General features: G+C 53.2%; 2 protein-coding genes and 1 long non-coding RNA gene across 9 annotated transcripts in view; 1 reads left to right on the top strand and 2 right to left on the bottom strand.

Annotated features, from left to right (window-relative positions):
• PEF1 (penta-EF-hand domain containing 1) overlaps positions 1 to 4574 on the bottom strand; it is a 17232-nt gene extending 12658 nt beyond the window's left edge. The window contains exon 1 of the mRNA XM_072827385.1: positions 4418 to 4574. Coding sequence (XP_072683486.1) covers positions 4418 to 4441 — 24 coding nt within the window. The 5' untranslated portion in view covers positions 4442 to 4574. The remainder of the gene's footprint in view (positions 1 to 4417) is intronic.
• LOC140634031 (uncharacterized) lies at positions 3595 to 24604 on the top strand. Of its 2 annotated transcripts, XR_012031595.1 has the most exons (4): positions 3595 to 3891; positions 16655 to 16792; positions 19619 to 19670; positions 20556 to 24604. It is a non-coding gene; the product is annotated as an uncharacterized lncRNA (long non-coding RNA). The 2 variants fall into 2 exon arrangements; XR_012031594.1 differs by having other exon boundaries at positions 19619 to 24604.
• COL16A1 (collagen type XVI alpha 1 chain) overlaps positions 10941 to 24604 on the bottom strand; it is a 49039-nt gene continuing 35375 nt past the window's right edge. For all 6 annotated transcript variants that reach the window (XM_072827378.1, XM_072827382.1, XM_072827383.1 and 3 more), the window contains 19 exons: positions 24526 to 24570; positions 24330 to 24383; positions 23968 to 24003; positions 23564 to 23626; positions 21288 to 21359; positions 21071 to 21124; positions 20458 to 20502; positions 20204 to 20248; positions 19827 to 19880; positions 19334 to 19387; positions 17240 to 17290; positions 16812 to 16901; positions 15405 to 15440; positions 14661 to 14705; positions 13588 to 13776; positions 13159 to 13225; positions 12254 to 12430; positions 11975 to 12052; positions 10941 to 11279 (listed from right to left, as the gene is read on the bottom strand). In XM_072827378.1, coding sequence (XP_072683479.1) covers positions 11077 to 11279; positions 11975 to 12052; positions 12254 to 12430; positions 13159 to 13225; positions 13588 to 13776; positions 14661 to 14705; positions 15405 to 15440; positions 16812 to 16901; positions 17240 to 17290; positions 19334 to 19387; positions 19827 to 19880; positions 20204 to 20248; positions 20458 to 20502; positions 21071 to 21124; positions 21288 to 21359; positions 23564 to 23626; positions 23968 to 24003; positions 24330 to 24383; positions 24526 to 24570 — 1458 coding nt within the window. In that variant the 3' untranslated portion in view covers positions 10941 to 11076. The remainder of the gene's footprint in view (positions 11280 to 11974; positions 12053 to 12253; positions 12431 to 13158; positions 13226 to 13587; positions 13777 to 14660; positions 14706 to 15404; positions 15441 to 16811; positions 16902 to 17239; positions 17291 to 19333; positions 19388 to 19826; positions 19881 to 20203; positions 20249 to 20457; positions 20503 to 21070; positions 21125 to 21287; positions 21360 to 23563; positions 23627 to 23967; positions 24004 to 24329; positions 24384 to 24525; positions 24571 to 24604) is intronic.

Below are 24604 nucleotides of genomic sequence, written 5' to 3'. Positions count from 1 at the left end.
TTTGCATTCCTGCAAGTGGTGGGGAGCTCACCTTCTCCTAGATAACCCACTCAGGAAGTTCTATATCTTCCTTTGGCTCTGAGGGTTCATCCCAAAACGCTCGTGAAATTCAGAGATATCAAAGGTTGGTCCATGCGGAGTCCTGATGGGGAAGGGAGTAAGCTGTCTTGCAAAAAGAGGCCTGTGCTCTGGGGCTGCCCCATAAGTGTCGGCCAGAGGAGGCTAAAGCACATATTAAGGGGTTAAACAATCAAGATGACAGGAGTGGTTTGGGCATTCACCAGCAGAGCCTCCTAAAATATTTAAAGGCCAGAAACCTGCAGCAAATAAACAGTGGGCCAAGAGCTCTCCCAAGCCTTCAATTACGGCCCTGTGCTGACACTCCAAACATGTTCTGTCCAGCTTCATCTCTCCCGGGCTGTAGACGCACGTATCCAACAACCTCCTGGACCTTCCCTCCAAACCTACCCCTCCCCTCTGTCCTCAGTCCCCCACACCTGAAGCCCTAGTGCCCTCCTGGGACCTCCTCTTTCGTCCCCTCCATCAGCCCAATTAGGGATCAAGTTTTCCCAATCCTACCTCCCAAATGCTTCTCTTTGCCAGCCCGACGTTCTCTCTAACCAAGGGGGTACTTCAACGGCTTTGAAACCAGTCTCCCTGCCTCAAGTGTCTCCTGTTTCAGTCCAGTCTCCCAGTGGCCCCAAGGTACCAGCTCCGAAGCACAAATGACAGAAGACTCTTCTACGGCTCCCTCTACAGCTCCCTCATTAATCAGGATGAAGTCCAGCCTCCCTCAAAAGGCGTGCAAAGTCCTTGAGGATCTAGTCCTTGCTTAGCTTTCTGGTCCCATTTCTTAGTCCTTCCCCCTTCTTCACGGTATATTGATCTCTTGAAATTCCTCCCAAATACTGGACTCTCGTCTGCTGACCTTTGTGCATGCTATTCCCTCTACTTTCTTGACTCAGCTAACACATACTGGTGACTCAGCTTTTGGCTTCAATGTCACCTCCTTTAAGAAGACTTCCTCCCACCCAGACTTAGTTAGGCATCCCTCCTGTGCCATTCTAGTACCTTACACTCACTCCCATTTAATGCTTATCACACTGATTCCACAAGTCATCTATTTGTATTGCTCTTTCCTTGGAGTATTTACTACATGCCAAATGCCATGCCAAACACTTTACACGAATTACCTCCTTTAATAACTCTTGAGGTAGGTACTCTTATGACCCCATTTTAAAGAAGGGGAAACTGAGCCTTGGACTTTGGCAAGAAATTTCTGCCAGGAAATGACAGAGCAGGAATGTGAAGGCAAATCTCTCAGTCTCAGACACCAAACTCTCAATCACTGAAACCCATCAAACTGCCCCCACCACCCAGGACCAAAGGGTAATTGAGTTTCACTACTCCAACACCCAGTCCATGCTCAAGGGCCCCAGGGCTGGAGGCAGCAGAAGATTAGAGTTTATTGGAATCCTGCTATGTTCTGGGCAGAGGGGAGGTGGCACTAAGCCTTTGTATGCTTTAAAACCGCCAGGTGGGGATCCCTGGGTGGCGCAGCGGTTTAGCGCCTGCCTTTGGCCCAGGGCGCGATCCTGGAGACCCGGGATCGAATCCCACGTCGGGCTCCCGGTGCATGGAGCCTGCTTCTCCCTCTGCCTGTGTCTCTGCCTCTCTCTCTCTCTGTGTGACTATCATTAAAAATAAATAAATAAATAAATAAAAATTAAAAAATAAATAAATAAATAAATAGCAAATAAAACCACCAGGTATTTTGTTGGAATACCTTGGACCAGGAGTTGGACAGGTGGACAGGGTATGATGGGGGGGATAAAAGCATTTCTTCTATTCTAGACATTGTTCTCTCCATGCTCTTTTTCAGAATTTCACTCTGAGCAGAAGCCCAGGCCATGTGGCCTAACAGTGATTCCAGCAGCAAGAGCCACCACCAGGCACTGGCACACACTTGGTATCAGCACAGTGCCAAGCTCACTGCAAGCTTTATCACAGTTTGTCTTCATTTCAGCCCTATGAAGTATTATTCCTCCCTTCTTAAAGGTGAGCAAACTGATGGTCAGAGCCCTTAGATGGTTTGTCCAAGGGCATATAACTATTAAGTGCTAGAATTAGGATTCTAGCCCAGTTGTATCCAACCTGGAAGCTTAGGCTCTTAATTTCCATGTTACTGCCTCTAAGATGCTTACAAAATACCTCCAGAAACTTATTAAGATGTAGATTCCTGGGCCCTTCCTGGGTATGGAATAGGTCTGAGGTAGAACCCAAAAGTGTGCCTTTTTATTTTATTTTATTTTATTTGAGAGAAAGAGAAAGAGAGAGAGAGAGAAAGGAGAGAGCATAGCAGGCAGGTACAGAGGGGAAGGGAGAGAGAATCCCAAGCAATCTCTGTGCAGAGTGCAGAACCTGATGCAGGGCTCAATCTCACAACCCTGAGATCATGACCTGAGCTGACACCAGGTCAGATGCTCAGTTGACTGTGTCACCCAGGTATCCCCAAAGGTGTGCTTTCTAAACAAACTTCCTGGTGATTCTGACACAGACCATCCACTAAAAAACAACGCACCATAGCAATGTTTTCCCAAACTGTGTTCCCCCAAGATAGTAGCTGTACCAAAAAATGACCAGAAATTTTTTAAAAAGGGGAGTTGGGAGTGGGAGGTAGTTCCACAGTTAAATAAGTTTAAAAATACTGCATATTCTATCCCTCAATGGCAGATTTACAAAAGCATATTGACAAATTAAGAATTCTGAGATGCCCCGTGTTGAACAAACTTATTCATGGAGTATTTCATGGAGTATCTCCCAAACTTATTTAACCACAGAATCCTCCTCTATTAGCAATACCTATTAACATTTCGTAAGACCCAACCAATGGAATGGAGCTTTGGAAGCCCTGCTAGATTATTCCTCTTAACATCAGCTTTTTTTTTCTACCTCTGCTAAAAATGCAACGAAAAGGAGCAAGCCACTTAACCTCTTTGGGCTCCTTCCTCAGCAATAACCTTGGGACAATAATCTCTGCTAGCATGCTTACAGGACCTTCATCACTGAGATTAAAAAGGTTCAAATACTGTGTACAAAAGCCATACAGGGCTGTACTCCCTCACCTCTCTTTTGGCATGGGACTATACTCAGTTGATTGCTAATATCCCATATAATTTTATTTTCCAATTTTCCCTGCATGGGTTTTTAAATATTTAATTTATTTATTCATGAGAGACACAGAGAGGCAGAGACCCAGGCAGAGAGAGAAGCAGGCCCCATGCAGGGAGCCCGACCTGGGACTCAATCCCAGGTCTCCAGGATCACACCCTGAGCCAAAGGCAGACAGACGTTCAACCACTGAGCCACCCAGGCATCCCCCCTGCATGGGTTTTACCTCCTAAATTAGTATGATCTTGGGCAACTCAGGAGCCTCTCTGGGCTTCAGTTTCTTAAAATAAAGGGACTATTTTGAGGACCCTCCTGGCACTGACCTAGGAGTCTTGAAAAAAAAAAAAAATCCAAATACTAAAATACTGTTAGACTCTTAGAAGTACCAAATGCTTTACAAGCATGACAGCTTGCTATTCACGACAGCTCTCTCAAGTAGACCCTATTTATTGGGCCCTATTTTATGGACGGGGAAACAGGCTCACAGAAGCAAAATACCTTGCTTAACGGCTCCTAACTATTTAAGAGGTGGGGCCAAGGGGTGAACCTGCTGACTCCAGGCTGAACTTAACCACTCTACCGATCCGTCATCCAACAGAGGCTTCTGGTCACAGAATCCCCTGGCTGTGGTGCTCTTGGCTGGATCGAAATGGGCTGGGGAGGGGGTAAGAGGCCTGTGCCGACAGCTTCCGGGTTCCGCTGCCCGCCCGGGGGCCTCGGGTAAGTTCTGCGTCTTCTCTGGGTTTCACTGTTCCCATGCATGAAACGGAGGGGTCAGCCTAAACGAGCAAGGTCACTCGTGGGACCCGCAGAAGCGGGTCAATCAAGATTCTCCCGATTCTTCGCACGCAGTACGTCAGGGGTGTATTTTTATCCGACGCCCCGAACGTGGCAGGCGCAACCAGTTGTCTCAGTTCTGCTGGCGCGTGTGAGCCCGTCGGCAGCCCCCCGGGAGCCCCGAGGAGGTAATCAGAGCCTCGCCTGATTACGTGGGGTCCAAGGTCCCCAAATCCTCACGGGCGCGACGTCAGAGGGGGCGCGACGCGACCTCCCAGACCCGCAGTCCTGCGTGACGTGAGACAGGCGCGACCGAGCAGCCTTTCGCCTTCCCTGGCGCGCGAGACCTCGCCGACGCCGGCCTCCGCGTAGGAAGGGCGCGGAGAACGCCCGGACAAGGCGAGGCGGCGCCTGGGCCTGGACTCGGCGAAGCCCCTACCTGGAATCGCCCGCCCCCCCGCACACTCACCTGCCCGTACGGGTAGCTGGCCATGGCGACTCGACGTCACACGTCGGCGAGGGGCGGGGCTTCCCGGCCCTAAGCCTGCCCCGCCCGGGCCGGGGGTGGGCCCGCTTGTGATTGGGTGGCCGCCGCCGTCAATCCGGGACGCCGGGACCGACGGAAGTGACGTTCTAGGGCGGTGGTCGGGTGCCTGGGGAGAGGCCGGGGTGCTAAGGAAGGCGTGAGGGTTTCCGGAAACCCTGCCAGCCTGCGGGCGGGGCCGTTCTTCCCTTTCCTGCCCTGGCGTGGGCTCCGGGGCTGCTCAGGCCCGGGTATTCAGCGAGAAACTGGAGTCGGGTGTTGCGGCGGTGGCCATGTTTTAACCTGGCAAATGGGGCGCCTGGTAGCGGGTGCTTGCAGTCGTCACGGGAAGTTTCCGCCCGCGCCCGCCGGAGGAGGGCCCGGGCGGTTGCCGTGACGACCGGAACAGACAGAGGCCTCTTGGACAGGGGGGAGGCAACGGCGGGAGTACCTCGCGCTAATGTCAGGACACCACGTGCCAGTTAGTAGCTTTGGAGTGAGACCCGTGGTCTTTGGGGAGGAAAACCCCCGGCCACCAGAGTGGGAGGAAAATTAGATCATCTGGGCTCTCTTCGTAAAACAGCGATACTGTGGTCCGGAGAGGCAGCGACTTGCCCTGGTTCACAGTGGGCGGGGGCAGAGGTGGCCTAGAGCTGCTGTCAGTGGTTACCGGGTTCTCAGCGGGGAGGTCTGGACTGTTCCCCCAAGTCAGTCCAGTTCTGTCACTGAGTGACCACGTAGAGTCATGTACTTGCTTGCTCATGGTTCAGGCTCTGCACTTGTTTGCATGCTTACTTGACTAAGGGGTTAAGCTCTTACACGTGGGCATAGGTATGTGGTTTTTCTTGTCCTATCCCATGTACCTAGGAGAGTGCCTGGCACGGTTTTGTTGTTGTTTTTTTTTTTTTAATCGATAAGTGAATAAGGTGTTACGAGGTGTTATCCATTCCAGACCATCTATCTATCTATCTAGCCAGGCACTTTTCAAAATCACTGTGCTCATCATGCTACCTGCTGGCTGGACAGAGGCTACAACGACTCCATCTGCACCTACAAAAAAGGCCCAACGTCTTCATTCTGGCCCTCGAGACCTTTCACATATGACCCAACTTCACCTTGGCATTTGGTATTGTTACTGTGCTATATTCCAGCCAGCCTCATGTAAGGGTTCTCTTTGTTATTTTCCTCAAAACGTATTCCCCTCTTTTATCCCAGAAAATTCACCCAGTCTCTCAGGCCAAAACCTAAGACTGTTCTAGTGTGGCCTCTGTCTCTCCAAATGTTTTCCCACCTCCATTTGCTCGACTTCAAAAGTAGACCCACATCTGCTCTTTTCTCCCTGTTTGCGCTATCACCGTAGTCCAAGACTCTGTCATGTGTGGCCTGGATCATTGCAGTAGCCTCCCAATCAATGTCCCTGCTTTTGTTCTTTCTCCTATTTTCTTCATGGAGCAGCCAAAATGCTTGTCTTAAATGTAGATTGGGTCATGTCATTACTGGGTTTACTTTCCTTCCCATAACTCTTAAATAAAATCTAAACTCAGCCTTCTGACCTTCATGGCCTTGCCTGTATCTCCAGCCTCACTTCCTGTCCCTGCTGTCCCCCTCAATTCACTCCAGCCATGCTGGCCTGGTCTCCACACCTGGAACTGAGCTCATTCCCACCTACAGATTTTTGGATTAGCTCTTCCCTCTTCCTGGAATGCTCTTCACTGGCTGGCGGCTCCTTGTCATCCAGGTTCTGGTTCAAATATCACCTCCTTGGGTGGTAGTGGCGGGTGAGGGGGTGGTTCTGGACACCACATCTAAAGTAGCATTGCTTCCCCACATTCTAGTCATCTATCATATTACAATATTTCATTTTTTCAAAAAAAAAACTATTTAATTTTTTCATATTACAGTATCACTTTTTTCATAGTACTTGTCACTACTTGAATTGTCTTAAAGTTTACTTGTATATTGTAGGATTGTCCTCTTATTCACTCCTGTACCCCAGTACCTAGAATAGTGTCTGGCATGAATTTAATAAATGTTATTAGGTATCACCATCGTCATCATCATTATCGTCATCATTGTAGTCCTGTATTGAATAATTAATAGGTGCCTGATGTAGTGCTAAATACAATAGTAAGTAAATAGATTTTACTATTCATTTATGAGGAGCTGAGGCAGACAGAGGCTAAGTGACTTCCCTACTAGCAGAAAGATAAATGGAGAGGTTAGGATTTGAACCCAAGTCTACCTCTTTTAACTACTCAGTAGTTTAACTACGTAGTAGTCTTGTCTTTACCACTGTAATCCCCCTACCCAGTCCAAACAAACAAAAAACAGGTAGAATTGAATTACAGAATCTCAGAGGAAGAAGTTCTAATATCTGGGCTGAAGGTCAAGGGGTATTTGCTGGGAGAGAGAATAGGTGACACCTGGACTGCAAACGGGGGTCATGCAATGCACATTTTATTCCACAAATATTTTAACCCTATTGAGTTCCCACCCCTTGCCAGGCTCTGTTCTAGGTGCTGAGGATTAAATTTCTGTGAAGATCTCACACCCTTAGCCCCTCTACCCAGCAAAGGGACTCTTAGGAGAATGTTCTGTTGGATGTCTGTACTCTTTGGGGGCAAGAGCATCTAAGTCATCTCTCAGGCACTGAGACTAGCCGGAGCCAATGTCCAGGGCTGTGCCTCTGAGGAGCTGGGGCAGGCCCAGGTGTGTTTATTTTGGAGCAGGCTGGATAACACAGAGATCAGGAATTCCAGAGCCTGAAAAACAGTCAACTGATTTCCAAAATCTCAACTACCTGAGGCAGACAGAGGTGGGTGGGGAAGTTCCTGTTATTGTTTCAGCTTTAGCCAAAGGGGAAAACTTGGATTCCAGCCCTTTTTAGAGGATAGAACACTTCCCTGAGTTCATGGAAACCCTGTGGTTGATTCTTTAGAGGTGAGGCAGAGCTTGGTAATGGAAGGCCCATCCACTGGAAAATACTGTCTCCCCTAGGGACACATCATTCCCCCCAAGCTTCCTGGCTCAGCTCCAAGCTCCAGTATTGCTTACTGAGAAGGAATACCAATGACCACCTAATTATTGTGGAATTAATTCTCTTTGATTTCAACTAGATCCATTTCTGAAATTTAAACTGCAGTTGGATGCTGTGGATGAGAGGTTGATTTGCAGCAGCTTTCCACAGAACCAGCAGAAAAACGAGAATAACAGACGTGGCATGTTGGCCACACTCTCCTTCTGTTATGGGATCATACAGAGAATACATTGATATATTCTATTCCCATAAATTATCCAAGACCAAAACAAAAAGAACTAGTCTTATAAGGGGTTAACAGGCCACATGTGAAGGAAGCGGCTAGATTCTGTTGAATTCTGGTGACCTGGGAAACTATGATGACAAAAGGGAAGATTTAAATTCCAGAAGACATCAGATCCGGGGTTTTTCTCTGCAGAATAAACATGCAGCAGCCTTTTTTCCCTCTTATAGAGCAGAGGGTTTTTCAAATTAAGGATCCTCCAATCCCTTTTTCACTTTACCATCAGTGAACTCCCCAGCAGGCAAACCTGACCCAACACCCCACCCCCTTGTATAAAATCCTTGCCTCCCACTGTCTGCCCTGCTCGCATTCCACATTCCAGCCACCAGCAGCACTGTCCCCTGCACCGTGCCCTTGTCACTCAGCAGGCCATGCTTAACCACCTCTGGACCTTGGCACGTGGTATTCCCTCCGGCTCCATTGATCTGTGTCTAGACGAGGTTAGGTCCCTCGGCCCTACGCTCCCATGGTGCCTGCTACTGCCCCACCATCCCACTTTATTTGTAATTGCTTGTTTAACTCCCTGCTCTCTCTGTAGACACTGTTGGTGCAGGGGGCCAGATATGTCTTGTTTGCCTCTGACTCTCCAGAGCCTAGGACAGTTTCTGGCACAAAGTAGTGAGAGAAAAACAGACTCCTCGAGTTAGATTTTGCTAATCTGAATGAGCTGTATGCTGCCTTTAAAAGCCTGGACTCTCATGCAGCCCATGTGGCTCAGCGGTTTAGTACCTGCCTTCGGCCCAGGGTGTGATCCTGAAGACTTGGGATCGAGTCCCATGTCAGGCTCCCTGCATGGAGCCTGCTTCTCCCTCTGCCTGTGTCTCTGCCTCTCTCTCTCAATCTCTCATGAATAAATAATAAAATAATAGAAAAAATAAAAGCCTGCTGCTAAGACATGAAGGCCAAAGAATAACAGGGCAAGAATGTGAGAAAACTGACTGAAGCTTGTGCCCCTCCTTCCTTTCTCTTCAGTTTACCCAGCTCCTGAATTTATGAGCAAAATCCATGGATTTTTTGCTGACCACAGTAACAGAAGAGACTATAAAATTCAGCTTTCCATCTGGTTCTTCATGGTCCAAGAAAATACAGTAATTCCAAACTCCAGGGAGACAAGCACTCAAATCATGAAAGCCTAAACCAGCCTGTTGTAGACTCTCCTAAGAGTAGCATGAAATGTGACTCAGGAAGAAAAGTGAAGAAAGCATCATTTACTGTGTACCGATTGGTTCCCTGGTGGCCCTCAAAGGGTAGGAGTTTGATGCTTCCCCATAGTGAGATTCCCCTCTGGCCTTCAAAGCCAACCCGCTCAGTCCAACAGCTGGTCCTAGCTTCTCTCTCTACTCCCGCCAATGTGCTCCTTATCATGAGGCCAATCGCCAGCTACCACTTTGCAGACTGGGGCCCAGAGTGGAAGCTGGCCTTCCGATAGGAATGCTTTAACATCTGTCCTCCTCCACTGTCCAAAACTGGCTGCTACTTCGGTGCAAAGATGATGCGTTTGCTTTTTAATGTTTTATGTTAGAAGGGGAGTTAACGGAAAATTGCTGATGAGGGACAAACTCAGAATCGGCGCCCCGTTGATCTAAAAGCATCACGTGAGGCACTCGGGCGTGCTTGGGCCTCTGCCTGATGTCATTCCCCTGGCCACTGGTACGCCTCTTCTCCTGGCAGGAAGAAAATAGGGCAAAGGTTCTGAGAAGCCATCAGTAGACTGGTCTCTTGGTATTCGGGGCCCAACTGAAGAAGGAGATTTTCAGAACTGTGCTAGTAATACCAGCTCTGGAGAGATGACAGCCAGTTTGAAGGCTTCAGGCAGTCTGGATAAGCATCTAGACTCTGGGTGCATTTCTGAGTCTGCTCTGTGATCCCTTTGAAGTTTATCCAACTTGAATAAACCTTCTAGAAAGCTGGGGCCAATAAAAAGGCTTTCTTTAGAAGTCCCTCTGGATGTGCCCTGTTGCTTTCTCACAGGGCAGCCAGCCCATCAGGACAAGAGATGTGAAAAGGACAGACGGAAGAGGCTTGAGACGGAATGTTTCCATAATATTCAACTTGCTGTCTTTTTTTTTTTTTTTTTTTCCTTTTCTTCCTGGCCTTTTTATATATGGAGGAGACAGGAGATAGATCACCAAATTCCCAGTGGCCTTTGACGACTTCGAGCTTAGATCTGATCATGGCTTGCCTGTGACCCCTTTGCACATATGCAAACTGTTTCTAAAGGCCGAGGCTAAGATGTGCAGGAAAAGCACCAAAAACATTAGATGAACAAAGTTTAACAAAAGACGCCATTTGCAGTCCAGGAGAGCTGGTGACAGGGCCATGCAATGGCACAGGCAAAAAGTTCCATTTCATTTCCTGGAGAAGCAGTCCCTGGTTGCCTAGGCTGGGAGCTGAAGCCTATCTTTCCTGTTTGCACAGACGTTTTAATCACAGAATTACTGGAGCAGCAAGAAGGGACTGCACGCTTGGAGATGCAGCCAGGCAGGTGAATACACCTCGGGGCTAGGTGGCGTTTCCCCAGGTGCAGCCTGAATTGGCTCTGGGCCACTCTCAAGAAGTAACTAGGGTGGGCAGCCCCCGTGGCTCAGTGGTTTAGCGCCGCCTACAGCTCAGGGCGTGATCCTGGAGACCCCAGGATCAAGTCCCAGGTCGGGCTCCCTGCATGGAGCCTGCTTCTCCCTCTGCCTGTGTCTCTGCCTCTCTCTCTCTCCTCTCTGTGTATTCTCATGAATAAATAAATAAAATTAAAAAAAAAAAAAGTAACCAGGGAGGATGGGGTACCAAACACCAGTTTCTCTAGGGAAGCAACCAGGAAGGGGCCTTTATGAGCCATAAGCAGGGTCTTCAAACCTGCTTTTGGCTCATTTATGGGAACAAGCTGAGTGATGCCCCTTCTCTGACTTTGAGAAGTGTGCCACGGAGGGCAAGACACAAGTTCCGCAGAGGACTGAAGCAGGACTCAGAAGCATCTAGAGAGGGGAGCTGAGCTGTGGGCATCCTATACAGCAGCATACCCCAGCTCCGCTGGTTGACCACAGACATGAAAGGCCCTTTTTTTTTTTTTTTAACTCTAGGAATAAATGACAGAGGGGTATGACAGAGAGGCAGTGGCAGCACCAGAGAACCCCCACTGGAAGTGGGGTTGCAGGTAGTTTTGTTCATTTATTGATAAAAAAATATTAATAGCAATTCAGAAAAACAAAACATTCACAACCCATCACAGAGTCCTGTAAGTTTCAGCCATATGTTCCCAATGGAGTCCTTCATCTGACGGAGCTGGTGGTTTCAGCCGAAAGGCCCCTTCATGTTCTTCATGGGTGGGTACTGCTGCTCCATTGGCATGGCTCCAAAGCAGTCAGAGGGGTTACAGTGGCCAGCCTTGCCCGGCTGGCCCATGGGACCTGGGGGCCCAGGGATGCCAGGAATGCCTTGCTGGCCCATTGGTCCAGTGGCACCCATCTTGCCATACCCTGGAGGGCCTTGAGGACCTAGGGAGGGAAGAGTCAGAGGAGGAACATCAGGAGACCCAGGTGTCAAGAATAGAAGAAACCATGGTCATGGTAAATAATACTTTACATTTGATAAATATTTGTCAGGTTACAACGGGTTTAACGTGAAGACTTGATCTGATCCCCATGATAATTTAACAATAACAACAATATTATTGGCTAGTTTTATTGGGAGCTGCCATGTGCCAGGCACAAGGCGAGTGCTTTTGATGCATAAGTCAATGAATCTTCACAACGATTCTGTGAGACAGAAACTATCATCTCATTTTGTAGATGAGGACAGAGAGATGAGGCTGAGAGACATTGCCCATGTGGTAAGCAGTGAAGCTAGGTCTCAGAGCCAGGCCAGCAGGCTTTGGTCACTTCTCTTTTGTCTCTACAGCCTGACTTAGTGACCTCATCAAGGTCAGACAGCCAGGATGATGCCGAGCAGGACTTGAGCTCACATCCCCGGGCCCCACCATATCCGACTGTCTTCCCCTATGTCCCGCTAGCCTAGTTTAGGACTTGAGGATGGACTCTGGGTCTTCCGCTCCCTTCCTTCAAACACCTGGCATTACTGTAAATGTTGGCTGATAGGCCTGTGTTATTTGAGGTTCTCCATAACTATATTGTGTTGCAAAACAGATCTCAGCTGCTCAAGATGCATGCTCTCAAATTCTGGCTCTTCCTACCTGGCGGGCCGGGGAGACCATTTTCTCCTGCAATGCCGATACCAATGTCCCCTTTTTCACCTTTGGTACCGGGCAATCCTGGGACAAAAGAAATAAAATAAGTCCTATTCCTGAGCAGAAAAATGACACAGCTGGTCAGATTAGTTGAAACACACACACACACACACACACACACACACACACACACAAATCAGACTCACAATAGACCTCATGCATGCTCATGCCTGCCCCCAAAGAGTCCCCCATGCACTTTGGGAACTGGGGTGGGGGCAGAGCTACCTCTCATGCCTGGCACGCCCTGCCGTCCTTCCCTGCCAATCTGGCCAGGAAGTCCGGGTGATCCCGGAGCGCCTGGCCGGCCTGGGGCACCGTCCTTCCCCGGGGGCCCTGGTCGTCCTGGAGCTGCGGCCATCTCCATGGGGAACTGCATCCTGGAGGTGTAGTAAGCCATCCTCTCTGTAAGGAAGGATGGGGACAGGTCACATGGTGCCCCAGGGGCCTCAGACGGGCACAGATAGGCTGCCAGCCTAGAGTCCAAACAGCCATTCTTCAATGGGGAGTCAGAGCGAGGAACTCTGGGGCTGATCTCCTGAGTGGCCTCCCATGCCCTCGCCTCCACCTTCCTGTGCACGGTGGTCCTTCGGCAGCACAGACCTGACGGCGGCCCCCCTCTTGTCCCACACCCTCATTAGTCCACCACTGGCTTCACAATAGAGTCCAGACTCCTTGCCCGGCATTCAAGGTCTGCTTCCCAAGCAAGATGGCCAGCCCCATCAGGACAGGGTCCATGTTCTCCCCAGGCCCTAGCATGGCAAGGTTGGATGAACAAATGTACAGGAAAAATGCTTAAAAGTGAAACCACACCAGCTATCTCATGGTTGCCGCTCGCCCCTCTATTTAGAGCTCACTGCACGCGGACTCGTTTGATTTCAATTTTCTTGTCTGTCTCCTTTGCTCCAGTGGGGGCTCGCGGAGCACGGGGGGAATCATTTTATCTCTGAACAGAGCAGGTGATAAGGTAGGTCTGACGTCTAATTGAACATATGCCTGGAAACGGAGGGGGGGTGGTGGGGGGTGACTGGAGAGGGGAATAGAGCTTTAAGGGAAAGGAGGCCAGGGCAGGGCGGAGAAACAGCTGGGAAGGGCCAGCAGCACCCACTGCCACCCAGCCAGCTGCCAATTACCATCAAACATTTTAATGATCTCTTGTCTGATGAACCTCTTGATTTCATCATAATTCACCATGTCTCCCTGAGGAAAAGGAAGAAAACCTGCCTCAATTATACTTCCAAGCCTGGTGCTCTACCCCTGGGAATACTTTACGGAGATAAAGGATAAGGAGGGGAACAAAGCTGCTAGGAGCCTCCCACAGATACTTAATCCAAGGTCCTAACCCCCAGGAAATGGTGCAAAACGTTTTGTGGAGCAGCTCGTTTTTCTGGGGAACGGGCTCCCAAACCTCCCCACTCTTCCACACGCCATTAAGAACCACTGATACGGGAGTCATGCTCCTTCCCTCAGAGGGCCAACAGGAGCTTCCAGAATGGTCCCAGCTCCGCCCTGCGTGCCTGCTCTGCGGCACGGTGCCCATGATTGCTGGCCTTCCCTCTTACCATGGAGCCAGGCACCCCGGGCAATCCTGGGCTCCCTGCAGGCCCCGGAGATCCAGGGTGGCCCCTCTCTCCTGCAGGACCTGGTGGCCCAACAGGCCCCATGGAGCCACTCTTGCCAGGCCCACCAGGCATGCCAGCTCTTCCCTTCTCTCCTGCCTGGCCCTTCTGTCCTGAAGGTCCTGGATCACCCTACAAAGACAGGAAGTCACATCCAGCATTGCCAAGTACTATCTAGTCTACTTCATGATGTCTCAGCAATCAGCCCGCCTACTTCCATCCCCCATCCTGGCCCCTGGTGACTTCCCCTGACTGTGGCCGCAGCATCCTGACAAGTTGCCCCACCTCACTGCCCCCAGAGCGGCCCTCTTGAAAAGACAGCTTTCATGCTTAGACATTCTGAAGGTTCCCGGCTGCCCTCAGGATAAACCCTGATTCCTTGGCCAGACATTCCAGATCATTCATAATGTGGTCCCAATCACCTCTTCTCCAGGCCCACCTCCCTGGCCCTGTACCTGCAGCCACGCCTCACAGGTTAGAACTTGCCTTCGGCCACACACCTTAGCCCTCCTGGCCTGGAATGCCCTTCCCCTCCTTCCACCCGGTGCACTCCTCCCGCTCAGCTAAAATGCTCCTGTACTTTGCCCTGCCTCCCTGACTTGCCAGGCTGAGGTGGGTGCTGTATCTAATCTGTAAAGCCTGCCATGCCCTAGCGTAAGTGCGACTGGACTAAGTGAGCAGCTATTGTTCAGAGACCTCGGTTTGCCCAAGGCTGGGACAGAGGGCCTGGAATCTACGTTAGATCAAGCAGATGCTTGTAGCCTGAGTGGATCAATCAATCAACTGGTCAATGAATGAATGGACTTGAGATTTCCATCCTCCCAATCATAGCTAAGAAATAGGCCCATGTGAGAAGCTTTTAGAGATGAGGTTGCTCCAAGTTTGAGTTCTGCCCACGATTTTCTTCCTGTCTACTGACCTTCCTGTGCCTCCTCTCCATGGCTACAGTCAGAGCTTGGAACAGGCCTTCATCACTCATGAGTTTTTCCCCTCAAAACCAGCCATTGTCCACTCACCTTTGGACCAGGGGGTCCATAGAGTCCCTGTTTTCCAGGGGGTCCCTAGAGGAAAGCAAAGGTCAGGGGTCAAGTCTGGGCAGCATCTCCAAGCCATTCTGGGGAGGTAGGTGCCATGAAAGGACCACCTTCCACAGCCGTAGGGCCTGGAGCTGTATCCAGCTAGGCTCTGGGTGAGGAAGGACACCAGCCTCCTCTCTGTTGGTTGACAGCTAGAAGGGAGAACAATGTCCCCCAGGGCATGGCCTTGTGTGATCATATTGGTTGGGTCCCTTGTCACAAACAAAAAGAGGTGAGAAGTCAGAGTGAAAGGGCCAGTCCATGGCATATTGGAAGCCCTTCCAAGAGCTGGGGCCCAGGAAATGTTTGTTTGGAGTCTACTACCACCACCACCTCATCACCACCACCACCACCACCACCACCACCACCACCAGCCCCAGCACCACCACCACCACCACCACCATCACCACCACCACTACCACTACCACTACCATCGTCACCATCAGCTTTCTTTGGCCAGGTACACAGTCAAAAAATAGGGAAGAACAAGTGTCATGCATCCTTCTCCCCAGCCCCCAATCCTTCTCCCCAACGCAGCAAGGGCCACCAAACTCCTGCATATCTGTCTGGAGGGAGTCTGTGCATTCAGGGAGTGTTCACTGAGTGAACAAAGAGGGGTGAGGGCCAGGCTAGGAACAAGCAGCAGCATCCCCCAGGGAAAGGAGGAGCCCAGCATGACAGTACCTCTTTGCCAGCTGCACCATCTGCCCCAGGTTCACCCTGTGGAGTAGAGAGTGGTAGACATATGATTGGCACTAACCCAGCATGGCATCACCTGCCTCCCCCTGCCCACCACCCGCACTGAGCCCTGTGCCACCAAGAGACCACAGTTCTCCAGCCCTCACCCTGAGACACTTGGGGCACAGGCCATGGAAACCTAGACATCCTCCCTCCCTCCACTCCAATCTCTCCCAGAGCCCCAGCCAACAGCCCCAGCTGCCCCCTGAATGAGCTGTACGAAGAAAGAGCACACTGCATGCTCCTTGCTCCTGGCTTGAGGTCCCAGGCTCTTGCAGGATCCCTAGCTCTGAGTTTATGTTACATGTTTGCCGAACAGAGGCAGTAATTGTGAACCTCTGTCCTCAGTGAGGTTCCAGGGCAGCCTGAGCCTGTTCCCTCCCCAGGACAGGTTGTATCTTGGGCCCAGCCTGCTTCTGGTGAGATGAGAGAGGGCCAGAAGGTTGGAGGGACCTGCCTGCCCTGGGGCCATGGCAAGAATCAGAGTGTGTAGGTGAGATTCCACCTTCTTGGCAGATGGGCCAACTATCACCCCTGTACCAGCCCCAGGGTCATGGCTACAGCTCCAGAAGAGAACACCCTGACCTGGGGGCCAGGAGATCTGGGTTCCTGCCTCAGTTTCCCCAGGAGACTTAATCCCTAAGACTGGCTGGCAATCCATCCATCTGATGTTGGTCACTTGTCTGGAACTTTTGAAAGAGGGCATATTGCAGAGTGGCTAAGGACGTAGGTTTTGGAATCAGGCAGGCTCTTCGGCTCACTAGCTGTGCAATTCCCCCACCACCTACTTAACCTTGTTGAGCTTTGGTTTCCTCATCTGTAAAATGGGGACAATCAGATCTACTAAATAGGGTTGCGGTAGAGATTAAATGACAAAATGTCAAGCGCTTAGGTCACCGTTCAGCACACAGTCACAATATATCACAGCTCTTGGTATTAAGCGCCAACTGAGACCAGGAGTGGTTTGGGTTGCCAAGAGGGCTGCGGTAATGGCACTGCATTTCTGGTCCCTGGCATTTAGATTCTTGGGGGTTGCTAGCAAGCTCCCCCAGGGAGGGGGCAGGGGCAGAATGGGCGCCAGCTCTCCCTTGCCTGACACCTGGTCAAGGGATTGGCACAAGTGGTGCGTGGTCAGAGGCGGTGGCCTGGTGCATACTTGGCAAGCACTGGCTGGCAGGGCTTGTCCTTTCTTCCAGATATGATGTGATCCTCAGGCACAAGCTCTGTGCTGCCATCTTCCATGCTAACAACCTCTCCTTCCCTGGAGACCCTGGACAAGCAGCGCTGTGCTCCAGTGACCAAGCCAACTGGCCCTTTATCCTTGGGGCTGTGCAGTAAGATGTGGGGTCTTACCGGGGGGCCAGGGTGTCCAGGGGGGCCAGGCTGGCCTGGAAGCCCTAGAAGGCCCCTTTCTCCAGTGGCTCCCCGATCTCCTTTTAGGCCCTGAAGAGAAAGGGGGTGGGTGGTGAAGGGGATGGGAGAGGCAGCAGTGAACCCCACACAGCAGAGGCAGGTGTCATTGTGTGCCTGGGACCATGCCCCCAACCCTCAGGCCCTCCAGGGCAGGGGAGCGCTGCTTGAACCTGACATAGGGCCCCATGATGGCCTCTGGCCCCCTTCAAAGGCATTTACCACGTGCCACTTGGGGAGACCCAGGAGGCAGGAGAGGCTGAAGCCAGGAAGGAGGGGGGTGGACACAAACTGTTCTCCCCACTCCCCTCTGTGCAAGGACCCCCAGCCTGACTCCCAGGAAGGAGGGGTGCGGGGAACATGTCACTCACCATTGCAGAGATCCCGGCAGGACCTGGCTGGCCTGGAGGCCCTGGAGGCCCCTAAAGATAGATGAACTCAGTGGGCTGGAAAGAGTCCTGGGGAACAAGGCCCCCCAGGAAGCAAGCGAGGGACCAATAGACCTTAAACCTCAGTGGCTCCGTCCTCCTCCCTAAACCCTCCTTCCCTCTGCTCTTGCCCTCAAGCTTCTACCGAAAGATCTGTGCTGGAGCTGACACCTAGGAAGGTCCCTGAGCTCACAGGACGGAGAGGATGATCTGGGAGCCAAGGGCAGAGGGCAAAGGCCTGAAGGTTAACTATGTGCGCCTGTGGTCTTCCGAGGCACCCCACTTCCTCCTGTTCTGTGGGAGAAGTAAAGAGCAGGAGCTGGGGGCTGCGTAGCAGGGGCTCAACCCCAGCCCCAGAGACCAAACAGATAAGCCCAGGCCTCAGCCACTGGGCCTCCCTGGTCCCTTACTCTACTGCCACTGGAGGGCAGTGGGACTCAACACGCAGGGGTGCTCGACCCTGCTGGGCTGGGGTGGTGCCTGAATGCGGTCCCCATCTCTGAATCACAGCTCATATGCCAGCCCCCTGCTGAGAGCTGTGCCTTCTCTGAAACCCAGGGCATGCAGACCGCTCTCTCAGCCTGCCCCTCCACGCTCCCAGTTGGAAAGTTCTGGAGGCATGGACTCTACTCATTGCTAGACTTCTGGGGCAGAACTGTCCAGCGTTGGGACTAGCACAGAGCAGGGGCTGAGGCTGGACAGAGAGAAGTGAGGGGGGAACCTTGTGCCCCCTTTCCCCAGCCCCCAGTGAGTCTGTGATGGGCTCACAATTCAGAGCGTGCAGTTCCTTTCATCTATAATGTGAGCGGGGAGTAGGCTAGACCCGGGGTCCCCAAGCCAGGGCCTCTGGATCCCTCATACACACGGTGATGAGGACCTGAGAGCTCCTCTTTTTGGTCATGAACTATTTTTAACATTTCCAGAAGCCTCTCAGAAACTGTAGATCTGCCACAACAGGCCTGCAATCAAACGCGAGTGTTTCCTTTGCTCAGGAACCCCATCAGCGTGGGGCCGTCACACTGATCAAAGGCGCCCATGGGCAGCCATCTCTGTTACTGAGGAGCAAATTCAGACGGGGAAACTCATTATTGCTTAATAACTGTCCTCTCCAAGTTGTCTTACCTCTGTAAGTGCGCCACCCACGCAGCTGGCCACCCGCCTACACGCGCACACAGAAGGAGGCTCCCCGCCCCTCCCCCACGCGGGTTGTCAGCACGTCCTCCAAACACGGCCCCTCTGCCTGCGGCCACCACTCCGTGCCAACCACCGACCACCGCGACCACCCCCACCACACCATCCCTCCGGACAGCTCAGCTTCCAGGCTGCCACCTGCACCCCTCCCCTCCTGATCACACCTCCAAGGTCCCAGGTCTGCACTAGGTCCTCTGCAAGCACAGCTTTCCGGCTCCCACTCAGGCCCTTCTCAAACTCCACTCCAGCCACCCTGACCTTGGGGCTCCCCCCACCCACCAGGCCCCTCCCTGCCTCAGGCTCTTTGCGTCAGTAGCCACCCTCCCAGCCCTCCCTTCCGCCTGGACACTCTTCCCCAGACTGCTAGACAGATGGCTCCTTTTGTCATTCAGGCCTTGGCTCAAATGCCACTTCTGCAGTAAAGGTGCCTCTAAAGGCGCCTCCCAGGCCCTCCCTGAGACATCACATCCCTGCCTGATGCTTGTGCATTAATCTGTTTGTTTGTTATGCCAGTGCGGAAGCTCTGGGATCAGGGGACCTTGTCGATCTCGCTCACTGCCTTTAGCCCCATGCTTGGAACTGTGCCTGGCATGGAGCAGGTGCTCAATTATTGCTCATTGAATAGCTGAATGATCTCTGTTTGATAAGTAAACTCAAAATGTGCCCAGAAAAGAAGAAAATGGCAAAAAGCCTGGGCACCACTGGATTAGGTGGGTCCGAAGCCCCTTACTGCGCTACAGGGCTGCTCCTGGGGCCAGTGCTCTCAGGCCATCACTGGCTCGCCCACCCCAGCCCCAACAGAATCCTAACTCTCATAAAGGCAGAGGCAAGAACGCTTTAACTCACAATGTGGCCTGGGGGGCCGGGTCTTCCCTGAGGTCCCATGGCACCAGGCTCACCCTGTAGGAACCAGGAAAAAAAAGCGACAGGGAAGCAGACTTAAACACATGGGGATGTTAGGTAGGACAAGGCTGAACAGAGCAAGCGGACCGCCAACAGAGACGCTGAGCTGGGTCCCGGGCCCCAGGCCCACACTTTCCAGGGCCCACCTTGGCCCCTGAGTATTGTTGGAGAGACAGACCTGAGCCCCCAGCCTGAGAGGGCCAGGCCCGTTTTTTTTTTTTTTTCCAGGCCCTGTTTTTAGACGAGTGACCCAACAGCCTGCAGTTGCAGGAGCGAAGAGGTGAGGAGGAAGAAGGTGAAGGTGTGCAGTTTGGGGCAAACCTCCCCCAGAAGGCCCTAGGAGAGAAGGCAGCATCGGCCAGTGAGTGGGAGGGGAGTGGCTGCGTCCAGGCCTCGGCAGAGCCCACAGTCAGCTTGTGCTCAACTCAGCCCTTACCTCTGCTCCGGGCCGACCACTGCTGCCTGGGGGACCCGGTTTCCCACAGTCACCCTGGAAGAGAGAGGGCCAGCTGGAGCGCCACAGACCTCTGCTGGTCTCCTCCGGCCTCATGTTGACCCCACATCCGAGGAGTCCTGCTCCCTGCCCCGCCTCCAGCCAGCAGCACCCCCGATGCCCTCAGGCTGGTGGACGGCGAGGCCTGACCCAATCTGCTGGCACTGTGGTCTCAGGAGGCTCGGACGCAGGGATGGCATCTCAGCCAAGGCTCAGTGGCACGGGCACTCCTGCAAGGAGCATAACCCCCATATCTGCCTGGGGTCAGGCCTTGAGGAGAGCTGAGAACACCTGCTCGGCAGAAGTCACCAGGCCCTCACCTTTGGTCCTGGGAGGCCAGGGTGTCCTGTTTTTCCCTTGAAGCCCTGGAAGAAAAAGTGGGAAGCTGCTACGGCCCTCGTCTCAAGCAGAGGCCACTTCCCTTGCCTCCTTCATCAGGTTGAACAAATCAGACCCCTCCAAAATCCTAACATGGTCCTCAGAGGATCTGGACTTGAGCTGCCCCACCCACCAAGGAGAGCTCACACCTGCTCAGCTTTGGGACTTCCCAGCTCCTCCTTGCAGCTCAACTTACCGGGGGTCCCATGAGTCCGGGGGGGCCAGCGGGACCAGGGTCCCCCTAGAGAAAAGACAGGATGCCCACTCATTCACCACTGCCTTCCTTCTCTCCAGGCCCCACCTCCACCCCCAGGATAGAGGGAATGTCACAGGAGGTGGAGGGAAGAATCTTGAGCCCGGATCGGCCTCTGACTGGCTGTGGACCCTCAGTGAATCTCACTTCTCTCTAGAATCCCAATTTTTCTTCTTTGGGGACAGAATGGTGTAGATCTTGATGCTCTGCCCTTCGCGACTCCCCATCCCTTTCAGATGCCCCAGCAAAACCAGATCCAAGGAGCCAGGGTGATTCCAGTCTTTCCGTATCTGCAGCCTACTCTTCCTGACACCCAGCCTAGTATCTTTAGCTGCCTGGGCTTCTGGATGTCGATCCACTCCCTTGGCTGTCTGCCTTTGGTGAGACCCAGCTCATCCAACCTGGTTAAGGCCACCAGGAGAACTGAAGAACCCAGGGGCTCTGGTGCCATCAGAGCAGTGGGGCGAGAAGCAGATGGAAGGAAGGCAGCTCATCTGGGTTCTGTTGACTTTGGCTCTTGGAAGAGGAAGAAGGAAAGGGGTACCTATCATCTCACCCTCAAGCCAGGCTTGCCGTCCTTCCCATCCAGACCATCCAGGCCAGCAGGGCCCTAGAAAGAGGAAAAAGGCATATCTGCATACTTGTGCTGGAGCCCTAGGAGGCAAGAGGCCTGACCAAGCCCTTTCACCCTATCCACCCCTCACCCAACTCCCGCCCCAACTAAGCACGCACATGCACCCCTATGCACACATGCACACAGCTCACATGCTCACCTGAATCCCAGGAGATCCTGGTGGCCCAGGGGGACCAGGCATGCCTGGTGGGCCTCGAATCCCTTCACTGCCCTGGAAAGAAGCCCACCCCACAACAAAGTCAGCAGGGCCTCGTCCCGCTGGGTGCTGGGCATTGGGACGAGGCACTGGGCACTGGGTTCTGATGATTACCGGAAATCAGGACAGCTGGTTTCCAGCCCCACTTCTGTTCTGGCCTAACTGGATATACTCCACAGCACTCCCCAGGAGGATCTGTCTTCATCTGCAAAGCAGCCCCCTTCCCACACTGTTCCACGAGGAAGGGACAGAGCCTATTCAGTCTAGCATCTTCTTCGGGTTTGATTCAGAGACTCAATGGGTGCTCAACTAAAGGCACACATTCAGTTCACGTCGGTCCCAACATCCCAAGCACTATATAGCCTCTGATCTTTCCAGATGAAAAAAAGGTGGCCCCTGTCCTCAAGAAGCTCACAGTCACTTTCAGAAGAGGGAGCGGCTCACTCCGGCCAGGGGTCAGGGAAAGTATCACAGAAGCATCACCAGACACTAGACTCTGAAGCATAGCTGGGATTTGGACAAGTTGGGGAAGGACAAAAGGGCAAGCCAGAGGGAACTTCAGAGAAGGATACAGATTTGGAAGTGGTCATTTGCCTGGGGGGCCCATGTGAGGGATGGGGTGGGAGGTAAGGCCGGAGAAAGGTAGGGCCTAAATGGGGGGCATGCCCTGAACACTGTGCTAGACTCTATCTAACAGACCAGTGCTTTTCAAACTGTACTTCTCAGAGCCCTTGACGTTCCTGGAGGAGCGTCAGAGATGGGTGCATGAAGTGGGACCCCAGAGAGTGGACCCAAACCCCTTGCCCCTGCCTTAGCCAGAGCGGCTCCACTCGTGTCTGTTTTATACATTGAAGGTTCACGTGAGCTCCTGTGTGATGAAAGGGCCCGGGGACTTCAAAATAAAGTCTGGGAACCACTGCTCCAGGTACTGGGGAGCCACCGACTGTTCAAAGCAGGGAAATGATGAGAATCAACGTGTGAACTAGAATGTTTACTGGAGAAGGGAGGGGGCAGCTTGGTGTGGAGGGCTGCCACGTAGCCTAGTGGAAAGGGAGTGGCTGCTCTGGTGCAGTGGCTGAGGACCCGCCAAGGGGAAATGATCCAGCTAGAGACCCCCTCCATGGGGGGTGGGGAGGAGAGTCCCCTGTGGCATTGCAATGCCACCAGCTACCAGGAGGGGTCAGCACAGCCCCAGAAAATGTCAGTCCCATGGGGCGTGGAGTGGGGAACCCCTGGCCAGGGGTTTGGGATTCTCTGCAGTGAACAGCCTAAGGAGAGCAGGCAAGGACTGGGGCACGGAGCCAGCCCGGAAGGCTCTGGACAGGGCTGCCACCTGGGTCCTCCACAAAGAGCCACCACCACCTCCACCATGACTGATAGGTGCAGGCTCTGGGGAGGCAGGGAGGCACACCCAGCCTCTCTGGGCCTCATGGCCTCACCAGGACAGTGAGAAGTTAGACCAGGGTGGCCCTTTTGCAAGTCCCTTCTAGCTCTGACAGCTATGCTATGAGTGTTTTCCGACGAAAGAGGCTCCACCCATGGTTGCAGGTCTCCTGCCTCTCCCCTTGGGTCATGAGCCCCCCACCCCAAGCTTAGAAGTTCATTTCGGGCCTCATTATACTACCCAGGCATCACATCTGGGGAGCCCAGAGGCTGGGCAGAGACAGGAATGTCAGCCCCCAGACCAAGGCAGAGCTAGTCTCCAAACGAGCAAGTCAAACCCAGGGGCAGCTGGTGTGGGGGCTCCCCAGGCTGCCTGACCCTTGTCACCAGCTCACGGGCCATGCCTGCCCTCTCTGGGCCCTTGGAGACAATCTGAGCAGGTTCTATGCCTGTTGTTGTCAGACCTGGAAGGTGAATGGCCAGAGCTGCTCTGGCTTCAGGGCTTAGGGGCTTAGGGAGTTTGGGTTTGCAGTCTGGATGTGCTTCCCTACTCCCTGCAGCTCCTCCTCCTTGCCCTGGAGACAAAGCCAGCCCACTGTGCTCTAGTCACCTCCTCTCACACGCCTCCCTGCGCCCCACTGCGTCCTCCCCAGCCCCTGCTCCCAGCAGGCATCCTGGGCTTAGCTGCCATCCTAGGGCCACTGGTCTGTTGCCCTGTAGTAGACATAACTGAGAGTCAGTCCTTGAATTTCCAAAGGCCTGATAGTGTGTGGGATGGGGCATGGTTGCTGCATGGCTCAGATTTGTGCCTGTGGAGGACTTGGGGTCCTGCTCACCTTCTCTGCTTGGGGGCCGGGTGGGCCAGGCGCTCCAGCCTTGCCTGGGAATCCAGGGGGACCCTATATCAACAAAGGAGCGGATGAGAATGAGAGTGGGGCAGGAGGGACAGCTCCCCTTCCTTCTTCCTCCAGGTCAGCTTCACTGCAGTTAAAGTGAAGCATTTTGACTTCCTAGAAACACCACCTAGGAGCGTTTCTGCTGGCTGGCCTGCTGCACCAGGGCCCACCCAGGAGGCTCTGCCCTCCAGGTCCTGGCTCCTGGAATCAGGCCTGGCCACCCAGGCCGTTCCTCCCATGCCTCTTCCCTCCCCAGGCCCATCTCCGTCCAGCCTGGCCTGGTCAGGCCTGCCCCTCCCAAATAGGATCACATCAGACAGAGCTGGCTTTGTGTTCTCACTCACCGGTGGGCCGGGAAAGCCTGGCTGGCCTTGAAATCCCTAGGGGGAAGAAGCAAGGGACAGTTTGCCACGCCGCCCACTCTCTCCCTCCTGGCTGCCCAGATGGAAAGAGTGACAGGGTGAGGAGGCTGCCTTGAGCCCTGGGGCCTAGCCCCTCCACTCCGCCCAAGATGACCAGCTGGTGAAACACTAGTCACGAGGTGGGAGGTTACAACTCAAGGACGGGTGAGGGCTGGAGGCTAGAGCTGGTCACCCCTCCACACGTGACGGGGGCCACCAGGGAGAGGACCCAGCCCCTCCTCTGTGCCCACCCCCCGGCCCTCCCCCACTGTCAGGACAGCCAGCTACGTCCTGCGGTCACTCACCTGGTCACCCTTCTCTCCCGAGTTCCCTTGGGGTCCTCGCTCTCCTCGGGGACCCTGTCACCACAGAAAACAATGCAGCTGGAACCCAGTCTTTCTTCCCTTCGACCCCAGGGCTGGACCAGGACAAGGAGTCCCCATGTCCACAGTCCCATGTCCACAGTCCCCATGTCCACAGTCCACAGTCCCCTTCACTCACCGCTGGGCCTGCGGGACCTGGGAGACCTTCAGATCCTGGTGGGCCCTGAGCAGACGAAGAGCAGAATCAGGCATTCTGA

This window comes from Canis lupus, chromosome 5 (genome assembly GCF_048164855.1).
Source record: "Canis lupus baileyi chromosome 5, mCanLup2.hap1, whole genome shotgun sequence".
Taxonomy (NCBI): domain Eukaryota; kingdom Metazoa; phylum Chordata; class Mammalia; order Carnivora; family Canidae; genus Canis; species Canis lupus.
The sequence above is the reverse complement of the archived record's forward strand: the minus strand, read 5'-3'. Positions and strand labels throughout refer to the sequence as shown.